This window comes from Euleptes europaea, chromosome 13 (genome assembly GCF_029931775.1).
Source record: "Euleptes europaea isolate rEulEur1 chromosome 13, rEulEur1.hap1, whole genome shotgun sequence".
Lineage (NCBI taxonomy): Eukaryota > Metazoa > Chordata > Lepidosauria > Squamata > Sphaerodactylidae > Euleptes > Euleptes europaea.
Window position 1 is genome coordinate 41,759,056 of NC_079324.1, and position 18,428 is coordinate 41,777,483.

The 18,428-nt window shown below is 45.9% G+C and overlaps 1 protein-coding gene across 2 annotated transcripts in view; it reads right to left on the bottom strand.

The window, feature by feature from the left end:
* Window positions 1–18,428, bottom strand: part of LIMK2 (LIM domain kinase 2) — a 57,408-nt gene that overhangs the window by 23,814 nt on the left and 15,166 nt on the right. Inside the window, exons 1-2 of one of the 2 annotated variants that reach the window (XM_056859257.1) lie at window positions 9,188–9,240; window positions 2,082–2,217 (exon numbers count right to left, since the gene is read on the bottom strand). In XM_056859257.1, coding sequence (XP_056715235.1) covers window positions 2,082–2,217; window positions 9,188–9,240 — 189 coding nt within the window. Of the gene's footprint in view, window positions 1–2,081; window positions 2,218–9,187; window positions 9,241–18,428 lie in introns of those variants that run through there. The other variant, XM_056859256.1, reaches the window with a different exon arrangement.

Below are 18,428 nucleotides of genomic sequence, written 5' to 3' on the forward strand. Positions count from 1 at the left end.
GAAGCAACTAAAAATGTGAAGGTCTGGGGAGGGAAATGAAAATGCACAAAAAAGTCTCCCAATTATTTCATTTAAGGTTTTATTTTCATATTTTTCAATTGGAATTTGGGGAGGGGGCACTAAAAAATACTTCTATGAAATATTTCTCTTTTAGGATGAATGAAATACTTAAAGCAAGGTTTCTCTCCTTCAAAATGTATGGCATGACAATCTGCAACATTCCCTAATGATAATTCCTTTGTATGTAGACAAACAAAAAAAATAGTAATTAAAATGTATAACTACTATAATGGGTTTACTGATAATACATTGTTAGAGCTCAGTTTTCAGTGTTATCACATTTGACTTAATACCCAAATATGCTGGAAATCCTACCTATTGTGACTGTACATGTGTTTCTGTCTAAATATATGTCTTTTCTTTAAAGAATTTGTTTCCTGTCTTCCACTTAATTTTTCTTGCCTCTCAGGTAGCAAAAATGAAGATACATGTGCTTCAGTAGCATAGAGTGCAGCAGTATTGATCAAATATTGGATCTCCTTGCTATTTGCCTTAATTAATACTTTTTAATTCCATAAATATGCCAAATAGTACAACTTTATATGCTAAGTTATAAATTATGCATTTTATGTTGTTAAATCAGTAAAAGACGTTTAGGTTAGACAGGAAAGTATTTCATGCAGTTCCAAAGAAACGGGGAAAGTTTTCCCGTGCCTTCAAAATTTCCTGAAATTTTACATCTCTAGGAGCAATACACACTTTGAAGAACAGAGCAGCCTCAGGAATGCAGACATTGCTCATCCTTTCCTTGCAACAAGAAGTCAAACTGTTTTCTGTCGGGAAAACAACTGGCTTGCTGTAGAAGGAAGACAAAAAAAATAATACAGCTCCTGGCAGTATTCTAGGCCTGAAGGGAAGGAGGGCACGGAAAAGTGATCAGGACACTTATGGTCCCTGAGAAACCAATCTTAGTAATCAAGCACAAGATCACTTGTTCTAAGTACAGACCACTATTGTGCTCCAGTTGCATGTCAATCTTTGGACAAAAACCCTATTTTAGTACTCTGTCTCAGTCCAACCCCATAAACAGGCACAAGTGTACAAACTCCTGCTTGCTTATTTATTTTATAAATCTTCTATCCCACCCTCCACAGCCAAGGCCAGGCTCAGGGCTACTTCCCCCATCAAGTGCACATATCACTACTCAGCCCATGTAGGACTCCTCAGTGCAACATTACGCTAATGAAAAAAGCTGGTACAACTATAAACACACCTGCTGAATTCATTGCGAGGGGAAGGGACTTTTTTCTTGTTGCCTCCCGGACACCTCTCAATGCCACAGAACAGCTTAGCTCTACAGCCAATTACATCTCTCCCAAGCATTGTATAAGTCCCAATGAGGACATCCCAGCCTCAGATGCAGGCCCCCTACATGCATCCTGCCATCTTCCTGCCCTCTTGTATGGTGTAGGGTAGTGGCGTAGTGGTTAAGAGCAGTGGTTTGGAGTGGTGGACTTTAATCTGGAGAACCGGGTTTGATTCCCCATTCCTACACATGAAGCTAGCTGGGTGACCTTGGGCTAGTCACAGCTCTCTTAGAGCTCTCTCAGCCCCACCTACCTCACAGGGTATCTGTTGTGGGGGAAGGGAAAGTGATTGTAAGCCGGTTTGATTCTCCCTTAAGTGGTAGAGAAAGTCGGCATATAAAAACCAACTCTTCTTCATACTGGAGCGCAAATACACAGGAGGTCTTCAGTGATGGGAATTCTAGTGTAAATTAACCTCTCGCTAAACAAGCACTTTGCACAATTATTACAGTATAATGCTAACAATGTTCTGTATATTGCTAACAATGTTCACAGACGCTTCATCCTCCGCAACCCCCACTGAGCCTGCAAGGGGCAATGCAACCTTCACAGGTAGGCAAGGGGAGGGGGATCTCCTCCACTTCAGACCTAGACTAATGCAAATCTCTCCATCACTACCACCACCAATGTGTACCCTTGTATTGGTTCAACAACCCTTCCTCCAACAACATTTACTGGTAGCATCTTAAAGGGAACAGAACTCTATAGCCTTACCATCACAGGTCCAGTCATCAGCAAAGAACAGCCGTGGCAAGATTCTCCAAACTTCCTCCAGTAGTCCTTGTGGCAATAGAGCTTCCCATCCTTTTCATAGTACCAGTTTGTAAGAAGGTCCTGACATTCAGAGCAGCTAGGAGACAAAGTACAATACTGTAAACACTCACATAAACACCTTTTCCAACCTTACAGCTTGCTCTCCTTACATTTTATTAACACACACAAGCACAGAAAGTAAACTTGACAGTGAATTTCCGTATTCAGAATATTATTTGTTGCTTTCTCCCTCTCCTCCTACACCAAGAGGAATCTGAGAAGGCAGAAAACAGGCAAAAGAGGAAGAGGAAAGTGACCCCAATTTCCCAGATGTAATCAGCATACACCTTGAAATAAACTAAATGGGTCTCCTCTATGGAAAGGTGGTTGAAGGCAAGAGGAAAGGCTGAGGACATGCTTGATCTGCTGGAAAGAGTGTCAGAAAATAAGCAATGAAGGATAAGGGGTCAGCCAGAAGACTGACAGGTGCCTGAAATGAGTGCGGCTCTACTATTATACACAATTCATGTTCCTGCCTCACACTTTGACAGCTGATGCAGAACCACCAGCGCACAGCAGAGCAGAACCTGAACCCAGGAGTATCCAGACAATCTGCAATGCTTCTTGTAAGCTAGATAGCTTGAAGGGAGACAAAGAACACTTCACCATCCTCTTATGTTGTTCTGCTCTCCATTTCCAGAGAACTTCAGCAGCAGTAACAAATTGATTGTTTCCTTGCCAGTCATTAATACAATTAATGGGGGTGGGGGAGAGGAGAGGATCTTACATACCACAAACAATGCCCAAGTTGTACAACAGACTTCAAAAAGCATCTGGGCCTTCTCATCTGTACTAGAATGTTAAACTGCAGCTAAACAGAAGGGCAGATACAGTAAGCCTACCTGCAAACCCCACAACTCAATCAATCAAGTTTTATTTTGATACAATATCAGCTCTGAATAAAAATAAAAGTTAAGTTTAAAATAATAAAATAAAATATTAAAAGTTGATGATTCTGGGAAGGATGATTTGAAGAGGAGGAGGAAATATCTTCTATGGGGAAGGGTTTTCAACTAGCCGTTTATGAATCCCACTAAACCGGAGGCAAAATTTGGCTACTTGAATGGTTAACTCCCGAGAGGAGTCTGCTAAGAGAAGGGAAACTTTAGCTTCTTCCGTTCTACCAGGAAAGGATGACAATATGGGGAGAACCCCACAACTCACCACTCCAGCAGTGGGTTTCACTCCTTATGAGAAATCAGCATCAGCAAAGCCTTTCCAAATGCTGGAAGGAAAAGTGCCATGTGACACTTGAAGAGACACTACGCTTCCATACCCCTTTCTTATACTACTGGCCCTCAGCAGGTAGGCCTAAAGTAGGCCTCAAATGGTTCCTCTGCCTCTTCCCCTTCCATCGTTATTGCTTCAGGCTTTTTTTAACTGTGACTTGTGCTTGGTAACGTGCTCCAGCCTGGACGGCATGCTTCTTTTTTTGACACTCCCTAAGGAAGTTTGGCAGTCAAGATGCTGGCAGCCATCACGAGAACTGGGTGTGCCTGGCAGCCATCACACAGAACCCACCCCAATAGTGCTGTTCTGCAGCACCTGCATGGGTGGCATGAAGAACTTTCCCCCACCCCCCAGGAGCCTTAGTGCCAATTTTCCATTGTCAGTCTGCTTTTAGTATGCAAACACTTTTCTGCAAACACTTTTCTTAATGGGGAAAGGAAGATTTCCTACCCTCAACCCAAGTATAGGCAACTTATTACTAAAGGAGGCAGCTGTACGATGTCACAGTGCAAATTACGAAGCACAGGAAGACGTAACTAGAAAGCTGAAGCCACTTAATGAAGAAGGTCTTATCCCACAATGACTTTTTAAAAGGTAACGGTCCCCTGTGCAAGCACTGGGTCATTCCTGACCCATGGGGTGACATCACATCCTGACGTTTCCTAGGCAGACTTTGTTTACGGGGTGGTTTGCCAGTGCCTTCCCCAGTCATCTTCCCTTTACCCCCAGCAGGCTTCCCTTTACCCCATCTTCCCTTTACCAACCTCAGAAGGATGGGAGGCTGAGTCAACCTTGAGCCGGCTACTTGAAACCAACTTCCGTTGGGATCGAACTCAGGTCGTGAGCAGAGCTTGGACTGCAGTACTGCAGCTTTCCACTCTGCGCCACGGGGGTGTGTGTCTTAATTCTAAACCTTCCAGCACCCTTACCCCTAACAGTCCCTGCATCCCTTCCATTTGGCCTCTAATTCTCCACCTCCACACATGCCAATGAATTAAATGCCTCCTTAGGCTTAAAAATTTAGTGCCGAAATGGCACACCATGCTCCTACACCCCCAAGCTGCATTTATAAACCATATCTGAACCTGTTTAAAAACAGACTAATCTCACTGAAACGTTCACCAAGCAGCCACCACAGTCTCACCTGCTACATCCTTCAGCATCTCCCTGATAAAAACCCCTTCCCTTGCCCAGGACTATGTACCCATCCATCAGGAACAGGGTCATGTCTGTCATCAATAGCATCCAATATAATGGCAGGCCCATTAAATGGCAGCTGGGTTCTAGTACAGCAACCTCCCCTTCAGGGGAACAAGTTACTTTCCACATCATTTATTCACAAGCTAAGAGGAAAACCCCGTGGCTAAGAGGAAAACCCTGTAGGAGCCCCATGGCACAGAGTAGTAAGCTGCAGTACTGCAGTCCAAGCTTTGCTCACAACCTGAGCTTGATCACGACAGGAGTCAATTTCGGGTAGCCAGCTCAAGGTGGACTCAGCCTTCCATCCTTCCGAGGTTGGTAAAATGAGGACCCAGCTTGCTGGGTGTAAAGTGAAGATGACTAGGGAAGGCACTGGCAAACCACCCCGTAAACAAAGTCTGCCTGGTAAACGGCAGGATGTGACGTCACCCCATGGGTCAGGAATGACCCGGTGCTTGCACAGGGGGACTATCTTTACCTTTTTTTACATCACACTGGCTCTCCAGCATGCATGTGCCCAAGGCAATACAATACAATTCATCAATTAATGCAAGGACGGAAAGAGTGAGAGCAACAAGCGCGTAGGGATGGAAAGTGAGCATCATAAAGAAGAAGGGAGCAACAACAAGGTCCAGAGCAGAATATAACGCTGCCTAGTCAGGACCCCACAGGCTCACACACTCCTCCCCCTACTCCAATTCTCCCTTTCCTCCTAACTGTTAATTTTGGTACACCACTGTGCTGTAACCATAGTCTAGTTTAAAGGCTGACTACAATTAGAGTGCAGAGATGCACCAAAATTAAGAGACCAAAACCCACTTTTAGCCCTCATTTCAGCTCTTGGGTACCATGATAAGGATGCAGCATACCTTTGGTTCATGCCAGCGGGACAGGAAGGAGGGATTTGCCTAGGCAGGGATGGGGAGAAGCATGAAAGCCTACAGGGCACACTCATCCACACAGTTAAGAGATGGGGAGCTTTATATCTCAACCAGATCACAGTGCACAGCTCCACCTTTGACCACTGATTGCAAAATAGCCCCATAAAGACTACTGCTTTAGTCATAACACCAAGGAACAGAAACCCGGTCATACAAAGATGAGGCCATACTCATCTTTTACAAGGAAGAGAGTTGGCACATTAGAACACTCTGCTCCACCTCACCCACATGCACGTACATGCCTAGTGGGTACCACACAGCACCAACTCTCTTCTTCAGTTTCTACCCTGAAAATATTAGTTGAAAGACTGGCACAAGTGAGATATGAAAAGATGACTTAATCTGGCAATACACATCTGCATGCTTCAAAAAAATATTTGGATTTGTAACAGCAAAGACACGACGATTTCAGTGAGAGTAATGTATACGTTTTACAAGAAACTGCAACGCCCATTGGGGATTCAAAGACAGGTTTTGAGAAAGTGCCCTCTGGACAAGGTCTGTACCTGCCACTTATTTTGAAAGGCATGTGGTTGTTGTCCACAAGTCACTCACAGCAGCAGGGCCAGCATGACCACTAGGCAAACCCAGATGATCGCCTAGGGTGCCAGATTTTGAGGGGCACCAAAAAGGAGCCTCCTCTACTGGCTTGAAAGGAAGCTTGGCATGGACTGAATCTCCATACCTCGGGCTCTATCGTTCTATAGCTGCCATGATATAATGCAGAAGACTTTTAAAAAGTTTGTCTCCTGTAATTTTGACATTCATTCTGAATGCCCAGTAAGTAAGATGTTAATTCTAGACTTCTCACTTTTCTCTCTGTCAAATGACCAAAAAAAACCCCTGAGCCGGTTCTGCACAGCAGGCTATTTTGTTGATAGCAGATCTGGAGAAAGCTGGAGAAGAGGGCACCCTGTAATGAGAAGGCAATGAAGTCTCTCACTACCCTTTTCTTAGACCTGGGAAAAACAGCTGGTTAGTAGACTCTTAAGCGCAGCAAGCCCACTTAAGGGCATCAGCGGCAGAACAGGAATTTCTGAAGTGACTCCCATTCATTCAATGGAATTCTAGGCAGTGCTGCTGCTTTACACTGACTTAGGATAATCAGCCTCTTTATACTTCTTGCCCTGATTGCCTTATCTACAGAGTCACACCTCCCAGACCCTGGCAAGCTGGTGAACTGAAGGAGAAAAGGTGGCTCCTGCCACACATACTGGGCAAAAGGTGAGAGGGGCCGAGATGTTTAAGCAACTTGTTCTTTGCTACATCATTAAACAAATCTGGGCAGGACGAGTTTCCAACAGAAACCCGCCCAAACCTGCAGAAATACTATTCACGCGGGGCAAAAACTGCAACATGGAAAAGCATTTCCTCATGCGAGATGGCATGCACATGGAGATGGCATGCAATGCTGACCCAGGCAGCTCGCTGCGTGTAGTAATTAATGCAATCCTTTCCTGAAATGGTCAAATAACTGGTCCTTTTTCTTCATACTGCTTACAACTTCCACGTTGAGACAGATCATATTAGAGATGCGGATGGGTTGGAGTTCAGAGACCACAGCTTAAGCCCTAAGTTCACAGCTCAAGATGCATATTTGAATCAGGAGCTAGCTGGATTGCAGTTCACTCCCAAGGTACCAGTTCTCATTCAGAGCATAATCGTTCTAGATTCTGTGTGCCACATTACTAATCCTGCAGGATCTTCAGCTGCCATGACAATCCTCACTGTGTCACGAATTGCGGCAGGCTGAGCTTTCATGAGCCGGAATCCACTTCCACAGTTGCACAAAGTGCTTTCCTAAGTATGTGTGTAGAGAGAGAGGGGGGGGGGGAGAAGTATTTTGCAAAGCTGGGCCTAGAGGCCAAGAAAACCTAAGAGAACAGTAGGTGCGCCACAGAGTTCTATGCAGAACACAAATGAGTACAGGAGCCAAATGGGTTGGGTGTGGGCCACTCCCTACCAGAGGCCTCTGATGATAAATGATAGTATCTTTCCTGTTACGTTAAACACCTAAAGTGGAACAATTACTTTCTACAGCAAGAAAGCCGTGTTGCTCAGTGCTTTTTGTGCAGCTTGTGCTCATTTCCGTTCAGCGTGCGCAGGAGAAATTGGGCTGGACCTGTGTCTCCCACTATGCTACGTCTCTCGGCGTGACCCAGAATCCACCCCTTCGCCCCATAGGGTCAGGATGTTTCTGTCTTCTGCCATTGCTTGCTAAATCGGCAGCAAACAGAACGGAGGCAAAAGCTTGGCACAGCAGAGAAACTTTTCTCAGAATCCATTATTTCCACACACACACCCATTATAGAACAGTTTTGTCCTGGAGTACTTTATTCAAAGTATATGCAACAGCCTACTTTTCAAAGGCAAGGCTTTTAGTTCTTTTATACTTTTTGCCCACTTGTAAGGAAAAGATGTTGGTCTGACAAAGCTCTTAACAATGAAAATGTCAAGCCACAATATCTTCGTTAAGTCTTCAAGATTCTACAGACTTTGTTGGCCAATTCCCAGTCTAAGCTGTTCATTTCCTAGCAAGCCTCACTCAACTCAACCATCAGTTATGACAGAGGACTGAGTTGTAAACATGCACTAATCACACCTCTCTTTTAAGGCCGCTTGTCTTTGATTATGCAAATTGGCTTCAAACCAAAATAATCAATAAAAAAGATTTGTGGTTAATTCCAAAATGCCTTTTGGAAGATGTTATTGTGCTGGACAATGCACTGGATCCATCAGACGTTAACTGAGCCGGGCCCATTTCCAAGAAAGCTGCCATTACATCCTGGAGGATGAGGAGAAGAGAACCAACATACTGGGCTGGGGGGCCTTCTGGAAGATACTGGCTCCTAGAACAAATTGTAATGGTGCAAGGAAGCATACCAGAAAAGTACCATACACAAATGAATGGAAACAAGTAAAAGAAACGGATGCCATGGGGGACAAGTCACTTTGCACTTCCATATAGCAACAATGCATTCTCTATAGACTCTCTGGCACCTAATTTATTGAGATTTTTAAAAAGAGACTGCCTACCCACCTCAAGCACAGTTACATTTGCTTCCATCAGAGAAAGAATTCTAGCAAACAAGTGCCTTGCTTTGTACCTGCCAGCTTCTATAATATGCACTATGCGGACAGAGATGCCAGGGGCAACCCAAATGCATCTGGGTTAAGAATATGTTGGAGCTGGCAGCAGAGCACTATCAGGTATGTTTACTCACAGGTGCCTCAAAAGTGATGCCCATGTGCTGAATAAGTGAGAGATCCAACCTGTGCTGTACAATTCACCAATACTGCATTCATATCTGGGTCTGGCTGGTGGTGGATGAACCACACAGCAACCATATTTACCAGGTAGCCGGGCAAGTCCCTCAGCCTCAAATGCCCTTAGATACAAAACCTGGCGCACACACACACCTCACACAGGAGGTAAATGCAATTGTAGCCTGACTTGGGACAGCCTACAGCTCCCACACCTTCTCATCCTATCAGATGGATTTAAGGCTGTCCCACAATGCTTTAGCAGAAGGTCCAGCCATGCCGCGCATCAGGGCTTTTGCACACAAAACCCACCACCCCCAAGCCAGCATTTAAAGTGGAGATGCCAGAGCACACAGGCCAAGCATCCCTTACCAAAAAGGCTCCTTAGGAGGGCAGTAAGCAGGGGCAGACAAGTAGCTTCCCATCTCCGAGCGCTGGCTCAATCCGCTCAACAGTAAACCTGTCCGACTGCTTTAGCCGACATGGCAACAGTCGGGGCTCGCTTCACCTCCCTCCGATTCGGCTGCCTCGGAACAAGTCAAGCGTAGGACTGCCAGATCCGCAGCCGTGTGCTGCTGCTGAGACATCCCCCCAGCTCTCATGGCTGCTCTCCGTTGCTCCTTAGCACTCCTCATGAGCACAAACTTCAGAGGACCATCACAACTTTGGGCAGAGGTTGACCGGAGAACTCAAAACTGAACTACTGTGAAGTTTCTTCCTCCTTCCCTGGTTCCACCTCAAGGGTGGAGGGAGAGGAGGAGCTCTTCTCAGAAAGGGGGATGGGGACAGTAGTTTGGGGAGGAGAACAGATCTGCAAAGGGTGGAACCTAGGGCCACAGAAACGCTGGAAGGCACAAGTCACTATTTAAAAAAGAAGATAAACTGGGGATACCGAATCAAGTCAATAGTGCTTGATGATCCAATCAGTTATGACTCAGCTGGGGACGTATCCACCAGGGAACACTGCTGCCTTGAGCTTCTACTAGCAAGCTCTCCCCCCTCCACCACACCCCGCACATGTCTGAGTAGCTGCAAGCAAAAAAGACAATTCCTGGCTTGTTGTCTAGCCCTGCCTACCTGCCAGCTCAGTTTGACATCCACTTACAGCAGAAGGGTGGTGGCTGGTTATTTTTTGTTACTTTTGCATGGCACCTTGGGCAATGTGCTCAAGAGGTGGCAACATAAGCCATATATATAATTTCTGCTCTTAAAAATAAAGGGAGGGAAGCCAAGTCCTCACCTGAGGTACTGCTCACCTGGCAATAAGTTACCTCCCAAGTCAGGAGTCTGAATGAAGGGCTGCAATTGCCAGGTCCACCTGCAGAGTCTGGGAACACCACCGGCACAAGTCCTTTATTTAAAACAGTGTTGACTGTATAGGGATGCATGAATGAGAACTGCTACAACGATAAAGGGTCTGCAGGAGCCTGGGGGTGGCACGGAACTCCCAAATAACCAGTTAACCCACCTAGCGTGTTGAACAGTGAAACCTTGCAGTTTCTCTAAGAACTCCACTCTTGTCTACAGATTTTAGTACAGCGCAAAGGAAGAAGACATATGGGGTGCGCATTTCACAGAACTGTCCCTGTCTCATTAGATTTCCTGGACTACAACCTTTCCTTCTGTTAATTAACACAGGAACACAAGCTGCTAGGAAATTCTCCTGCAGAAGCCTCACTACCATGAGGACAGGTTCTCGCACAGTTCCTAATCACTTTAACAGGTCTTGTTAAGAAGAACTGCCCAGTGAACGGCAGGTTGCATTTGCCTTTACTACTAAGTGCCAGAAAGGCAAGGTGAAGCAGCTGCTTCAGCATGGGATGTGCAGTGGCAATGAAAGTTTGTTTCCAGATGTGTGCTGCAAGGCTTCCATTTAAGGTAAGAAAAAGAGGTTACAGGTTACTGCACTGGTCCAAAGCACAATCCAAAAACAAAAGCCAACTCATACTTTAATACTTTTTATTAAGATCAACCAAAATGTCACAAAACAACAAACAAGCTTTTGAGTTCTCCAGGACACTTCATCAGGCTGGATGGATAAAAACAAAAGTTATGGAGGAAGAGTTATAGAGAATTCAAAAGCTTGCATGTTCTTCTGTGTCATTTTGGTTAAACAATTAAAAATATTATCTGGTTTTTGTTTCTGCATTTAGGGTCACGGCAAACGTTGCAGAGGAAAGTAGACGAATACGACACAGGTGGTTATAGCTTTATAAAAACTGTAGACCAATAGTAAAACTTGGTTTTGAAGTACACACATACAGAGCAGGGGTGTAGATCCCCTCTGACACATTTGAAGAATACCCCCCTTGCACACAACCTAATAACCCATATCTTCAATTCCCACGACCTAGTTTTTCATTGCAAGATAAATATTTACCCAAAAAGTGGCATGGTTTTCATGTATTTAAAATATTTTCCAGTTGCTGCTATCACCCCTCACTATCATGAGGACACCAACATACTCTGCTCTGGAGCCTATGGGACATGCAGGCCTGCATTTCTAAGGATACATAAGCGATCCTGGTTTTCCAATGAAGCCAGTTTTTCCACTCAAGCACAGACATCAAACTTTTTGCCTTAAACTCTTTCCTCTCAATAAAGATTTTTTCTCTTTCCTGAAAATATTAAAGCGACGAGCTGCTTATTCTGTCTGCAACCCTGCCACATGGAGGGGACACACACACATATGGCGGGGGGGGGGGAGGAATCTCTTACAATAGCCAGGATCTTCCACTTAGCTGGGCTTTTACTGACTGGATGTAAAATGCAAAGCCAAGAGAGAAAGGTAATAAATCCTGCTGCAGCCCATTGGCTTCAGGGAAAGGGTACAATTCCTCCTGACAATTTAACCAGCTCCACTGGAAACAGCAAGTGTGATGAGTCTGCGTCTAAGAATGCATTCTCTTTCACATCTCCTGCACTGCTCCTTAGGCAGAGTACTCAAATCCCAGCCTTTTCTAGATTATTAGTTCCATACCATGAAAGGGGGGGGGGCTGGGGAAGAGAAAAAAATAACTGGCAAAAGATCTGCTTCACATCACTGGCAGGAGGAGGAAAACAGTTTCCTTAGTGCTGCTGTCAGAGATGGAAACCCCACCACCATCACACAGTCTAGTTGGCTAGTACTCAAACCTGCATCTTTGAGGACATCATCCATATATGTGATTAGGCAGAAGATGCCTCTACAAGAGAAGCCTGCTGCTAAAAAGCTAAGCTTGAAAAATATAAGGCACCAAGACAGAGAAGCTACTGTAAATGAATCTTATTTGGTATGCTCTGTCTCAAAGCCGAAGGACAGATCCAGAAGACATCCTCTTAACAGGAAATCCCTTATCTTCTTCTGAAGAAAGTTCTGGAAATGATGGATAAGATAATCTTTCTCACACAGCAGCAACTGAAGGAAATAAGCCTGATCATCCAATAATAAAACAGCAGTTCTGATAAAGCTAATCTTCAAAGAGTCATTTACTCTGCTTCGTATAGAGTTTACAGCGCTTTTGGATCAACTCCAGACAATTACATTTTTCAACTTCTGAGAAGAAGTCTCCAAGGTGTTATTTCCAGGTTACTTTCATAGTCCCTGCTGCTTCATCTCTGAGGTTTCATTAAAGTTTCAGGGCAGCTTGTTAACCGTACATGCAGAAAACCTGCAGTGGTTCCGCACAAACAGAATCTCAGAATGTACCCCAGGGAAGCTGATCTTTCTGTAGACTAATTTGTCTGTATGGACTAATCGGTCTTGTAAATTCCCCAAGAACTCCTGTTCAGAACACTTCCATAATCAATTTTGCCTGAAGTTTAAAAATATTCCCACGCCTGGAAGGCTTGTCTGCTTTGGATTTCCTATTGCAGAAAACAGCATTTTCAAAACATTTGTTTGGTACTAATACCCTTGTGAAGACTTGATGACAGGGTTCCACACCTCTGCTCCAAAGGCCTTTTCCTTGTGATTGTTCAGAGAAAAACCACAAAACTCCAAGACATTTGTTGTGCAGCATTGAAGGAAGAGGTGCAGACTGTGCACATCTGTTGTAGGGAACCTCCCATTTTCTCAGCGAGACTCTCCTCCCAGATAGTACATCTGTCGCTGTCACAATTACTGGGTCACTGCTATAGCTGCAGCAGTGCCTTTTTGTTTACAACCACTCACCTTTTCAACCGAAATTTAAGCTGGACTTTATCCTGCTGCACAATCACAACATGGGGGTTCTTTCCTCTGCATAGTTAAAGTTGTAATCAGCTCCATCAGCTGGTAGATGCGGCAAAGCCTTACATATCTTCTAGAGATTTCCTCTGCATTTTTAAAGGGCTAGGAAAGTAACAGCAAACTTCCTTAACAGCTTCGTCACATTTAGTAAAAATTTTACTCAGCCCCTCCTCCAAGAAGCTCAGGGCAGAATACACTGTGCTGTGCTCTTCCATTTTATCTTCACCGCCACCCTGCAAGAGACGCTAGCCGAAAGCCACCCAGTGAGGTTTCATGACAGAGTACACATTTGAACCTGGATCTTCCAGATTGTAGTCCGGCACTCTAATCACTCCTCCACACCAGGTCTCAATTTCTCACATATATAGACAGTTGGAAGGCGATGGGCGACATCCTTCCTGTGTTTTATAAATAAATACATCTAACTATAAATGCATTGTTTTATGAATTGAGGGTGACGCCAAGGGCAAGACGGTTACTTTCCTCCCTCCCAGAACTACTCATTGCATAAGGTGAAAATGCAGTGGGGCAGGCTTCAGAAGATTAGCGAGTGCCTCAGGTGACAGAATATAGGAGCCGCATTCCTCAGGCAACGCGTGAACTGCCGCAAAAGTAACAGCATGAACCCTGCCCTTTTAGCACACAGAAATTCACCTCTGCTTTGAACATCTTGGGGGTAGATAACATAGGAAGCTGTAAGCAGTGATTAAGCTTTGGATACCTTTATATAACCTGTGTGGAAAACAGTTTGAGAACGTCATCAAAGGAAGCAAGACGAAGCCTCATTTCCCAAGCCACTCAGCATCTAACCTTCTCATGCAAGAGGGCAACATTTTGCTTAAGAGGAGTCCCTTCACATATTTTCCATTTGGCTCCTACTGGTTTTTTTTTTTGGGGGGGGTCATGTAATCTCCTCTGCAACAGAATCCAATTCTTCCATTTCTCGCAAAGTACGTGTAACAAATTCCAAAAGAGAAGCAGTGTTTAGTCAGTTTCAACAAACACAAACCGGAGTCTTGGTACACCCTGCAGATTAATTTTTTTACACTAGCATAAGCTTTCCATGCACTAGACCAGTGATACTCGTTCACTGGCTCGGGGGCCACCTGTGGCTCTTCTGAGCACTGGTCTCCAGTGTGGAAATCGCTCCATGTTCCAGGTAAGAGGGCAAGGCCATTGCATGGTAGGGCTTGTGGTTGGCAGGTGGCACACACCTTGAAAAAGCCACCGTCAGAGGGACTGGAAAAGTCTTCCTCAGGAGCAGGCCTCATGAGAGAGATAAAAGTAAATGGCCTGTCTTCTCTGCAGCCTCTGCAGCCTCACTCAACTACTAGGAGAGCAAGAGGGCCGCAGAGATGACCGTGCAAAACCACCACCATGGCAGCCACCTGAGAAAAGAACAAAATGGCCACAGTGGAGGTTGGGATGGGGTAATTTTACTCCTCTTTCTCCACAGCCAGCTTGCCCTCCTCTGGGAGCCTTGGCATTTTCTAGTCTGAACTGCCATGCCTCCTGCTGAGGAGAAAGCAGGCTGGCACACAAAAGAAGAAGAGTTGGTTTTTATATGCTGACTTTCTCTATCACTTAAGGAAGAATTAAACTGGCTTACAATCAATCACCTTCCCTTCTCCTCCCCACAACTGACACCCTGTGAGGTAGGTGGGGCTGAAAGAGCGTGACTAGCCCAAGGTCACCAGCTGGCTTCATGTGTAGGAGTGGGGAAACAAATCCAGATTAGCCTCCACCGCTCATGAGGAGGAGTAGGGAATCAAACCCAGTTCTCCAGATCAGAGTCCACCATTCCAAACCACCGCTCTTAACCACTACACCACGCTGGCTCTCAACAGGGCATCCAGTTATCAGGTGGCTCTCTTGGTTGATGGTAACTGGGAATATCACTCTGTGCAAGCTGTGGAACAAGTACCACTGGACCAAAGAGCGCACACCTTCATGCGAACAATAAAATGGTCTCTAGAGCATGGAAACGTATAGTGACATGAAAATTTGTTAGGTGCAAGTAATTTACGTATCCCTTCCACACCTCATTTAAAACATGAGAGGTGTCATCCTAATTCGGTAAAGGGTGCCTCGTTCAAGCTTAAACAGACACCAATTTTGTTAAGCCTGAGACACATTTTGACTTTTGAGAAAGGGTAGTAAATGCCGCCACAAAAAAGGCCGCCGTACAGAGCGGGAGCCAATCAGAAGATGTTGAAAGGTTCCAAGCCACACATTGTCCAACAATACGAGGCAGCCGCTTCCAACCTGTGCTCTGCTGATGAAATGGCGATGCCTCCTGGGCTCTTCTGAAAAGTCAGGACTGGCTCTGTGCTTTGGGGAAGAGATGCTGTTTGGTTCCAATTTTCAAAAAAAGGGGAAGGTTTGCTCCCTGTGAAGCCACAAGGTTGTAAAGTCCAGACACAAAAAGTGTGTGTATGGCTAAGCCAAGGGCACGCATTGTGATGCGCCTGCCCACATTTATTTAACTCAGCAATTTGCTAGCTGGACAGCAGGTAGGGAGTCATCCAAAACTCCCCTTTTTGTACGTGTTCCATTGAAGAACCTCTGGATATTGTCCAACAATTTTCAAGAGATTAAGAAAGCACAGGGAACATTGGCAGGTATGTCCCCCTAGGGCCATGCTGGGAATCATTTGATACTAACAACAACCTATATCAGGAATTACCCATGAAATGGACAGTTAAAAGTAAGGGCTGCCTTTTCTCCCATCCAATTCAGGTGGCGTTGTTGTGCTGTTTAGACAGGACTTTCACTAATCAGTTCTAAAGCTGTTCAATCTTGTTAATGTTTTTAGCATGTCACTTTTCTGGTAAGCTTTCAGTTTTACTTTTTTTTTAATTTGATCAGTAACAAAAAGGAGCAAAGAAATGTAAAATAATTTAATTACATTCCTGCAGAGTATGGACATGCATCCCACTTAATTTGGGCAAGAATGAAAAGGGAGAGATTTCACAGACAGAGGTATTTTAAGAGTTGGAAACTAAGCCATCCCTGATTCCCCCATACACTGAGCCCAGTTCAAGAGCTCTGATGTTGCAAGAACCATAATGATGACAGGAACAGTGGGATAAAGGAGAGTGGGTTTGTAAGAATTTCACCCTCATATGTAGGGAAGGTTTATCAGTCAGGCAGAGCCAGCATTCCTGCTCTCTTAGGCAATGGTGACCACCTTTCCTCTGAACTATGGTGAGCACTTCTATGTCCTCAAACAAAGGGTACCTTCAGATATGCAGGGCCAACCAAACACATTATGATATTCAAGGCAGAAATGGAATCCCAACACAACAGTTTCCTTAAGAAGATCTTATTTATTTCAATAAGGTTTGTGCCGGAGAACCGCCCAAGGGATTAGTGTCCTGCAAGCCATCTCATGTCTGCCGCACCCTGCAGCAACACCATGCCTGAAGCAATGGACTTGATAAATGAACAATAGGGGAGGCATTTTGTCTACCTCAGTTCCTGAAAGTACATATGGGAAGAGTGGCAGTTCCCTACAGAGGCCCAGGTCAAAACAAGGAAGTACAATATGCTTAGGGGTGGGGGGAAGAGTGGTGGCTCCCAGCTCCACATCATTTGCATTGATAAACAAGAAGACTATGTTCCAAGAAGTGTTTGTTTTGAAGTATGAAATTACAGTCAAGTGCTGTGGTTATTAGCCCTAGGAAGATGATCTGTCCCTGTTTCAACTCACTGCATAGGGAGGGAGAGCAGAAAAGAACACACTGGCCCCACCTCCTACCTCCATGTGACTGCCTTCTTGATCAGCAAAGTTCAGAAAGCCGTGTCATTGATCATGGGGGGAGAGGGGGACGTACAAGCACTTCCTCCACATATCCACAAATCCATGCCAGTGAGATCGAGAGCTCACTGCTTCCCAGAAGGCACACCTGGAATGAGATCAGGACAGCACGCGCTACTATAGCCAGAATCAACAAAATAGAAAAGACGAAAGAAAGGCTTTTCATTCCAGTTATTGGCTGTTCACTAGTCCTCTGGCACAGTACACAATGTATAAACAGATCACTGCTGGGGCAGCATACCCTGACATAAGAACCGGGAGGTTCTGCCGGTGTTCATAGTGTTTTTATAAGGCAGAAATCCCTTAATAACCCATAATTACTGGACCTGATGATGTCAAACTTACTCAAATGATCAAGCCAACATGAACAACACTTTATGTATCTTTCAAGGTACCAGCAATTCCCAGTGTGGCATAGTTCTTTGCTACACAAAAAATCAAGATTAAATTCAAGGAAAGTTGATTACATGTTCCAGAAAAGCAACTTGTCGCATCCCCGCCGTAGCTGGCTTGCCCTCCGTGGCGGGTTTTGCTAAGTATGGCCGGTAAGTATTCCCTGAAGCTTGCAGCGTGAGGGTTTCCTTGGCCTCAGACCACTCAGAGGAGGAAGAAGTGCTCTCCTCCTCTGAGCTTGCCAGCTTGAAGGCCTGCAGCACTCCTGCCTAGACCTGACACCAGCTGACAGCCTCCTCCTCGGCCTCCACCCTCCACATTTTATCCCTGCGCCACCCCTTGGCTCCACCCTCTCCCGATGTTATATACCTTCCCTCCACCAACATTCCCTTCCTTCAGGGATGTACCTCCCACAGGGTGGGGCTCACGCCGGAGCATCCGTCGGGCCCTCCCTCCTGTCCTCCGTGCCTCCGGCTCAAGGCAGGATCCCTGCTCCTCCCTCCCATGGGTGGGGCTTTCCCACTCTGCCCTGGCCACATTTGGGCCCTGGGGCGGCTCCTGTGGGGCTGGTCCCGTCGGTGGCTGCCGCAGCATCCTGCCCTCTGAGCAAGGGGACCTCTCTCCCACCCCATCTGCCACCCGATGGCCGGGACCGTGCGGAGACGCCTGATTCCCGGCTCTCCCGGCCAGGCAGGGCGTCGAGAGGCGCAGCTGCGGGTCCAGGGCAGTGCCGACGCCGCAGTGCTTTGTTGCCCCCCCGCCCAACAGCTGACAGGCGGGGCCTGAGCCGCGCTCCCATGGGGCACCTGCAGCTTCAGGAAGGGGCTCCCGGCTGCCTCGCGTTCTTCCCAGCAGGGCCGGTGAGTTTTTCCCCGCTGCCTTTTTCCCCCTCCTCTCAGGCTGTTCTCCGGGGGGAGGAGGTTCTACAGTGTTCCCGGCGCCCGGGAGGGAGGGCGACGTGGGACACACCCCTCCCCTTTTTTGAGCTTGTCCAGGTCGTCGGCTTCATGGACTGTGGACAGGTAGTCGGCCAGCACGTTTAGTTTGCCTGGCATATGCCGCATCGAGACGCTAAAGGGAAGCAGAGAAAGATACCAACGTAAGACTCGGGCATTGTGATCTTTCATCCGTGACATCCATAATAAGGGCGCATGGTTGGTTATCAGTGTGAACGGATTATTCTCCAGGTA